The sequence below is a fragment of the Engraulis encrasicolus genome, chromosome 4 (assembly GCF_034702125.1).
Source record: "Engraulis encrasicolus isolate BLACKSEA-1 chromosome 4, IST_EnEncr_1.0, whole genome shotgun sequence".
NCBI lineage: Eukaryota > Metazoa > Chordata > Actinopteri > Clupeiformes > Engraulidae > Engraulis > Engraulis encrasicolus.
Window position 1 is genome coordinate 5,122,292 of NC_085860.1, and position 9,360 is coordinate 5,131,651.

General features: G+C 49.0%; 1 protein-coding gene across 1 annotated transcript; it reads right to left on the bottom strand.

Annotated features, from left to right (window-relative positions):
- Positions 1–498: 498 nt before the first annotated feature.
- LOC134447059 (uncharacterized) lies at positions 499–2,485 on the bottom strand (the record flags this gene model as incomplete). Its single annotated transcript, XM_063196345.1, has 3 exons — positions 2,023–2,485; positions 1,303–1,342; positions 499–1,193 (listed from the first exon to the last, which is right to left on the bottom strand). Coding segments are annotated over exons 1-3 (1,134 nt in total), but the record flags the coding sequence as incomplete, so codon positions are not given.
- Between the last annotated feature and the right edge of the window lie 6,875 nt (positions 2,486–9,360).

Sequence of the window (9,360 nt, forward strand, 5' to 3'; positions counted from 1 at the left end):
GGTTGCCTATTCAACAGGAATGTAATGTTTTAACTCAAGTGGTCCCTGGAACAAGGACATCAAACAGCAAACGGTCCACAGCTGGTTAACTGTCCCAGACAAGGTCAAAGGGATGGTGTCTTGCCAGATCTGGTATTCCTTCACTCTGCGTATTGCCCTTTCCACAAGGATTCGAAGCCGGGCAATTGCTTGTGTTTTTAGAGCATCTTCTTCTGTAAACTGATCTGTAATTAGAGGTGGGAAATTAGTTCTACTGTGCTAATTCAGTGAGGGAGAGACATATAGGGGAAGCCAAAGCACATATAGATTACATTTTTGTTCACAGTTTTAATCTGAGATGTTCATTGTGACATTTCATGCTTACTTACCAGTCATCTTGAAGGGAGGTATGATAAGTGTTGCCCCACGGTCACTCAGCAGCTTCTCAATGGTGAATCCCTTGTCTGCCATGCAGCCATCCCCTGGTTCTAGTAAATCAAGTAGACCACTTTTTTCTGTTATCTTTCGGTCAGAGATGGAGCCAGTGAAAAGACTCGAAACAAAAGTCACAGCACTGCATGGGGCAACCCCAATTAAGCCCTTGAAAGTTGTTGTGTTCTTGTAAGGAGAGAACAGCTCTGACTGAAGAGTTAGTGATGATGGAGACTGGCATCGCACCTCAGTGCAGTCGATGATCACTCTGACATTTGGACAGTACTGCACAAATTTGGTAGGCATGGTGTTCCTGATTTGCCGTTTACTCATCCAGATGGGAAGGGATCCAAGGATTAGGTAGAGGTAGTTGGCCCACGTGATGACAGCCCTGGAGACAGTGGACATACTGACCTCAAACAGGTCGGCCAACACCTTCTCTGGCAGGCCAGCGGCAATTCGGCAGCAGAAAAGAAAAAACTCATCTATAAGGGGCAGTCTGCGCGATGGACTCGGAGAAAGGGGCTCAGATGATTGTGCCTTTTTTTGCGCCTTCGACCAATAGACAAGTCTGGTGGCAGATGGTTTGATGGCCTCCCAGAAGTCACAAAAAACATCCCTTGACGTGAACCGTGTATAAAATCGTATGTCCTTATCGGAAATGCAAAATCTATTAAATCGCAATTGGGCCAGCTCTGCTTTCAGTAGTGACATTTCTTTCTTCATGCCCGCGATTTCCTGCTCTAGTTGCTGTATGCGTTCAGCAGCAGCATCCAGCGCACCTGTATGACACAAAAGAAAGTAGGCCTATGTAAGGTTCTGATATTAAAAACTGCTTGAATGTTACCATCGGGAGGTAAAGCAACATTTTGAGAGTGAAAAATGTCATACCTGGTGTTGGTGCAGTTCCGTAGCCATGTTCACGGGTAGCATGTCATTTTTCCGACACCCCTTTGGTCCGATTCGTCAATATTCCGAAAATTTCCCATTAATCCTACAGCCCACTAACTCGAAATAATTAAATGAAACCCTTTGCTCCGACAGCTCAATGTTCCGACCTGTTTGGGTTTGGTCATCATCCCAGATCGTATGTCCTGCTTTTCCCGGTGCCAAGTAGACTTCAGCTGCATGCGCTGCGACGAGCACATAGATGTCGTCTGAGTCGGTCTTGCTGTGCTCTTACCAAAACCACCCCTAAACATAACCTGTCATTAATGCAATGTTGCCAAGTTTTACAATTGTGCCCTACCCAAAACCCTTCCTAACCCTAACCTGTCAGTAGGCTATTGCAATGTTTCTGAGTTTTCAATTTGTGCCTTGACCAAAACTTTCCCTAAACCTAACCTGTCACAGACAGCAGCATGACCACTGCGTAGGCTTCAGAGATGACGGTGATCTAAAGCAGCTTTTGGTCGGAACATTGGACTGTCGGGACAAAGGGTTTCATTTAATTGGTAAAAAGTTATCAGAGACTAAGTGCTGTAGGATCAATGGGAAATGTTCGGAACATTGACGCATCGGACCAATGGTGCGTCGGAAAAATGAGCGGACCCCATGTTCACGGACCACCAACGCTGATAATTCCTCCATGGCAACCCATAGCTGTGTTTGCTCCGAGGGGAGGTCCGGCGAAATCTCACGGTCTACCATCCGTTTATTGACCCGTTTATAAACGGACTCCCTGGTCGGCAATCCCCAGTTGTTCCACTCAAAGCGGGAGGGCACAGAATTTACTTTTAGGCGACGACCAGGCGCAAAATTATCCAGCGCTAGCAGCCCACTATCACTGCCTGTAATGTAGTCTGACTCGTGGAAATGCCGGCTACAAACGTAGGTGCTTCCCTGTTTTATTTTAAAGGTTTCCCCTTCGTCTCGCTTAATAGCAGTGATCCACATCTTTCGTACAACTTGGTCTGTCGGGAATCCGTGAAACCTCAAGTATGGTTGGCGTTGTTTATTAGATGAACACAGAGGAACCGAGCAGTGACATCTTGCCTTTGTTTGCGCCATTGTTATTGTAGATCAGCTGCCGGAAGTTGGAATGCACAATAACGCTAAGTCCCGCCCACTAATCCCGGAAGCGTGAAACTAGCTTATTCCATTAGGGTCACTTGTCTGTGATGTCATTATGGAGATGGTTCTAAAACCTCACCTGAGTATACAGACACTCATTTAGCAGCAGGACACTGAAGAGTACAGTTGGATTATTGTTTCCTCGTGGACATTTACACACGCCTCATATAGTATGGGACTCAGATGGACAAGTCCGGGGTGCAGGCCAATCATCATACTGTAAGTACATGAACATCAACACAGCATTACCTTATCAGTAAACATAGGTTTTATAGCTCAACTTCAACATGAAGACACATGCACGCAGACACACACACACACACACACACACACACACACACACACACACACACACACACACACACACACACACACACACACACACACACACACACACACACACACACACACACACACACACAGAGAGACAGAGACAGAGACAGAGAGAGGGAGGGAAACAGAGAGACAGGGAGAGACAATGTTCCAGAACTCCCAAAACTGTACAAGTGGTATAATCACTGCAAATGATTCAAACCAGATTCACCTTAGGACAATAGTCTCTTGAAGAGATACATTTCAGTCTGCCACTCTATTCCAATAGGGTCACTTGTCTGTGATGTCTGCCACTCTATTCCAATAGGGTCACTTGTCTGTGATGTCTGCCACTCTATTCCATGAGAGTCACTTGTCTGCGATGTCATTATGGAGATGGTTCTAAAACCTCACCTGAGTATACAGACACTCATTTAGCAGCAGGACACTGAAGAGTACAGTTGGATTATTGTTTCCTCTTGGACATTTACACACGCCTCATATAGTATGGGACTCAGATGGACAGCAAAAGTCAGGGTATGAGGCCAATCATCATACTGTAAGTACATGAACATCAACACAGCATTATCGTATCAGTAAGCATATGTTTTATATCTCAACTTCAACATGAACACACACACACACACACACACACACACACACACACACACACACACACACACTCACACTCACACACACACACACACACACACACACACACACACACACACACACACGCACACGAACACACAAACACAGAGACAGAGAGAGGGAGGGTAACAGAGACACAGGGAGAGACAATGTTCATTAGCTCCTACAACTGTACAAGTGGTAAAATCTCTGCAAAGGATTCAAATCAGATTCACATTAGGATGATAGGCTCTTGAACAGGTATGTTAGTCTGCCAATCTATTCCAATAGGGTCACTTGTCTGTGATGTCTGCCACTCTATTCCATTAGGGTCACTTGTCTGTGATGTCATTATGGAGATGGTTCTAAAACCTCACCTGAGTATACAGACACTCATTTAGCAGCAGGACACTGAAGAGTACAGTTGGATTATTGTTTCCTCTTGGACATTTACACACGCCTCATATAGTATGGGACTCAGATGGACAGCAAAAGTCAGGGTATCAGGCCAATCATCATACTGTAAGGACATGAACATCAACACAGAATTATCGTATCAGTAAGCATATGTTTTATATCTTAAATGTCGTTTATATATAAACGTAGTTCTGGAGGAAGTCCGAGAGTGATTGACAGCTGTCATTACTTGCTCCCGCCTTCGCGCATATTTAAATCCCTCCTTCCCTCTTTCGCCTGTCATGCGCGAAGGCTTTCCGAATTGTATTGGACACGGCAGCGAGAGAAGCAGCATGGAACTCGAGCTCAATTATTGCGCCATCAAACAACATCGAAGAATCTCGCTCCAGATGGCCTCTGGACCACAACCATTCAAGAAGACCGCCAGATTTTACTACCCAAGCCCTGCCAGGCCGGTCACCGCTCCTCTCGGCGTCCTCACTCTCTTCTCCCGCTCCACCTCGAGGCCCTACTCACCACTGACTCCAGCCCCGGAAACCGTCATCACGCGAGCCATGGCGCCATACCCGACCCTCGCAAAGCTTCAGACAATCGATGCCCTCTGATCGAGCCCAAGACATCCCGCCATTCAACCGACGCACGCCGCGCACGCACGTCAAGCAATGCAACACTGGCCGGAAGCTGCAGCCGCACCCACATACGGCACCCGCCACCTAAGCGCCCAACGCCTGCCTCACTAGCAGCAGACCCTGAGGCTCAGGCCTCCTCATACTTCGCTTCCATTAGCCGTCCAGCATTCACCTTGCTATCACCGACAGCCTCGACGACAGTGGCCTAAAGTAAAGCCGACAGTCCGCCGACTCATCCCTCCTCCCGGTAGCCCCTACTTTTACAGGCTTAGATTTATTCTGGACTTAAATACTACCGCTGCTACCTTCGGACCATAACCTAGCTGAAGCCACTTAAGTGACCGAGCTAAAGTCTCCAGTGCTTCCACTCTACGGTATTTGTTTAACAAGCCACGCAGAATTCAACATGCGTCAGATCGCAGGCGGCTCCGGTAGCGACCGCGTCGCTACTCCCCCTCCCCCTCATCCCTCCCTCCTCCACCTCCCCCGGCCGAGGCAGCCCTCGGTCGTCTCCCTCCGGGTGGGCCCGCGCCAACCGCTCCCTCCCCACCCAACTTTCCCTCAACCTCCACGGAGTGCTCGTGCCCGATCTGCGCGCGTCCGCAAGACCCTTCTCAGCAGCGGGTCATCTCCAGCCCGTCCACCTTCAGTGAACTGACTACATAATTGCCAACCCTCTATTTTGCACCTCAATCGTCGTATCCATTTACCCTTCTCGTTTTAAGTTTCACGGAACTCAACTCCAGCTCCTTGCTCTTGTATCGCCACTAGCTACCACCCCTTCGATGTGAATGCATTATTTTCCATTTCTATCATGGCATCAATTTAAACCCGTAGGCTATTCGAACAGTTTCGCAGATCTCAGTTCCTGGCCCTCTCTCATATACTCGTCCTCTCTCGAGGACAGCCTGCTCATGCATTCCCTTGCGCTTTCAGGGCCAGCGCCAATGTAATTTTATTTTCTACCCATTATTCACTCTCCTCAATCCATGCTATCGAAGCCACCTCAACTGGACGACGCACACCCCCTGCCCGTTTTCTCCACGGGCCAACACTGCTATAGCGTCATCGTGCAACTGCCTTCAGACCCGCCGTGTCGGTGGCGACCGCGTCGCTACACCCCACCCCCTCTTTCCTCCCCACCCTATCCCCCATCCAGTTGGCAACTGTCAACTGCTCCCTCCTTCCCTCCCCATCACCCGTCCGACATGGGTCCGCTCCCGCTGGAGCGCCACCGAGTTCCATGTGCCCGGACCAAACATGCGTCAGATCGCAGGCGGCTCCGTTAGCGACCGCGTCGCTACTCCCCCCCCCCCCCCCCCCCCCCCCCCCACCTCCCCCGGCCGAGGCAGCCCTCGGTCGTCTCCCTCCGGTTGGCCCCGCGCCAGCTGCTCCCTCCCCACCCAACTTTCCCTCAACCTCCCCGGAGTGCTCGTGTCGGATCTACGTGCGTCAGCAAGACGCGACTCAGCAGCGGGTTATCTCCAGGCGGCTCCGCATCGACAGCTCGATGCATAGGAGTGCCCGTGCCTGGTGCCCGCATCCACCACCATTCATACCACAGGCAGTTTCGCATACAGTGCCGCGTGCGCACGGAGGCTACCCGAGCCGCCGCTCGGACCGAATATGACTTCACAGTTAGTCCTCACCAACCTCACCGCTATTGCGCTCGTAACGACTCGCCACCCCCAGACTACTCAATGCTGCAGTGGCTTACATTCTCAGTACCTAATTTGTTTCACCCCTTTTTGCTATCGGTACGTTAAGGAGTCACATTACAGATTAAGCGGGTAAATGCTCAGCCGTTAACATATGCCTCACGTAATTCATAGGCTATTCGTAAGAGCCGTTGGTAGTCTGCGCATTATAACATCACAGACACATCATGGTGTTTAAAGCATGACATTTGGCTTCGCCATGCAAACTGAGCTTCGGCTGTATCCGTCTTATATTCCGTGGTTCACATTCGTCACCCCACAGATTGCCTATTTCGGCTCACTGCACTCTCCCTCGGCTAGACATGTTGCGGAAGCACGTATGAACCCTTTTTTGGGCCCTGCGCCACAGCTCAGGCCATTGTTTCCCAGACTGCACCGAAAGCGTATCCAAGCGCAACGGTTCCCCGCAGCGCCGAACCCGAACCACATAATTTTGCTATTCAAACATTTACCCGCCGTTACGGCACCCACCCACCACAGCCCAGCGCGCATAGACGATTTATGCACGGTAAATGGTTAAACATGTCTCAGAACACTCGCTGGATCATATTGCAACATCTCCCCGTACTCGCCTAGTTACCACGTGAACCCTTTAACGGGTTACCTCTTTGGATGCACACATTATTTTATTATATTGCATTTGGCAGGCGCTTTATAACCAAATCGACTTTCAAAAGAGCATCTTTCATCCATTGATTCGCTAATTCACTCATTCTGAATTCTCTCCCTCAAAGAACTCCTGGCGCAATTCAAAGAGGTTGCCGCATTCGCATTTATTTAGAACAACATATGATTGTCGTTTGTCTGTTCGGGATAATTGCACAGCGTGTCTCCTGTTCACATCATGGGAAACAACGGTCGATTGTCTATCAGCCCTGCAATGCGCTCGCCCGCCGTTTGGCTCATTCACAACTTCTCAGGCGCATGTAGCTAATACCTGCCTTTCCGAGATTATCCTTGACTACCTTTGCACCAGTTGGACAGCCACTGTTGCTGCGTTTATTTGCAGACGCTCTGTTCGCGCATAAATTCATACAAGTCGCTGCTTTATTTTCTGTTCGTCTCGTTATTGTGGCACGCATCGGATTGCCATCCATTTGACAGGGCCACTAGCTCTTCTTTAGGTCACCTCGCTGGGAACCCTGCACGATTAGTTCATCACCCACCCAAGGCACTCGCCATCTGGTTTAGCTCATTCACAACTCCTCATGATAACGTAACTATTACCTGAATTCTGAGATTATCAGTAGCCACCTCCGAATGGACAACCACTGTGCCTCGAACAGCCCCGGCCACGCGCACGGATATTTCGATTGCCAGCACCATGGACAGCGCTGTAACCACAGATTCGCTGAATACACTGCACACACGCACGCCCAACTAGGCCTGTGTGTCTGTCTTAAACGTTTTCTTTTAGTAGCCTAACCCCGTATCCCTTTCCGACACTAGAATCGGCTCCATGTCCAGCGACATTGGCTGAAGAGCCTGCCTCCATTTTCTGTTTCAGACACCAGAGTCGGGTCCATGCCCAACGGCCGACGGCCATTTCTGTTTTACTCCTCACCCTCGCAGTTTTACCATCAGATCTCGTTCACCCATCTGCTATTGTCTAACGGGTTCGCATACCCTCATAGATGTTTACCAGGGAAGCGGAACGCCTTAAAGGCCTACACACGTTCTCGCTACAGTCACTCATTCTTTTGCAAACCAGTTGGTTACGCTCCCATCGCTGGCGTGCCACATAGGTCGATATCTCGTTCAGCCTGCCTTCGAGCTTACCACGTGACAGTGACAGACTCGCAGCCACCACAGCTACTATCTAACATGGTCAATCAGGGCAGCATTTAAAACGTCCCGCTGCTTTTCTGAGCGCTTGTGCGCCATGTGTGCGAACCTCGCAGGTATAGGCTATTTGTCTCGGGCATTAGCTCTCACTCGCATTGGCCCGCATCGGATCGCCACCGTTTCACCACGCTGCGTTACGTAGCCTAGGCCTATTATCATTATTATTCTTGTAATTATTTGTTTTGGTTATTTATTTATTTTAAGCTTGGCCCTCGGTCCTCTAGTCAGCTGCGCTTTTTGGGAGGTAACGGACCTCGTCTTGAGTGCATCGTCTGGCATAGTTGGTTGGTCTCAGCATCTTTGGGGGGAAGCGGATCTCATCCCGCATGAGCTCCGTTTAAAGCATCCCAGGACCGAGGCCAGCTAACATGCCAAACATGCATATACTATACGTAAACTGTACACCAAGCACTCAAGGACAAACTCGTGAACTTCAACATGAAGACACACACACACACACACACATACACACACACACACACACACACACACACAAACACACACACACACACACACACACACACACACACACACACACACACACACACACACACACACACACACACACACACACACACATACACACACACACACACACACACGCGCACACAAACACGCAAACATACAAACACACAGAGACAGAGACAGAGACAGAGAGAAGGAGGGAAACAGAGACACAGGGAGAGACAATGTTCATTAGCTCCTACAACTGTACAAGTGGTATAATCTCTGCAAAGGATTCAAACCAGATTCACCTTAGGATGATAGGCTCTTGACCAGATACATGTTAGTCTGCCAATATATTCCAATAGGGTCACTTGTCTGTGATGTCTGCCACTGTATTCCATTAGGGTCACTTGTCTGTGATGTCATTATGATGATGGTTCTAAAACCTCACCTGAGTATACAGACACTCATTTAGTAGCAAGACACTGAAGAGTACAGTAGGATTTTTGTTTCCTCGTGGACATTTACACACGCCTCATATAGTATGGGACTCAGATGGACAGCAAAAGAAAGGGTTTCAGGCCAATCATCATACTGTAAGTACATGAACATCAACACAGCATTATCGTATCAGTAAGCATATGTTTTATAGCTCAACTTCAACATAAACACACACACACACACACACACACACACACACACACACACACACACACACACACACACACACACACACACACACACACACACACACAAAGAGAGAGTGAGAGACTCAGACACAGAGAGAGGAAGCGTAACAGAGAGACAGGGAGAGACAATGTTCAGAGCTCCTACTGCTCTACAAGTGGTATGATCTCTGCAAAGGATTCAAACCAGAT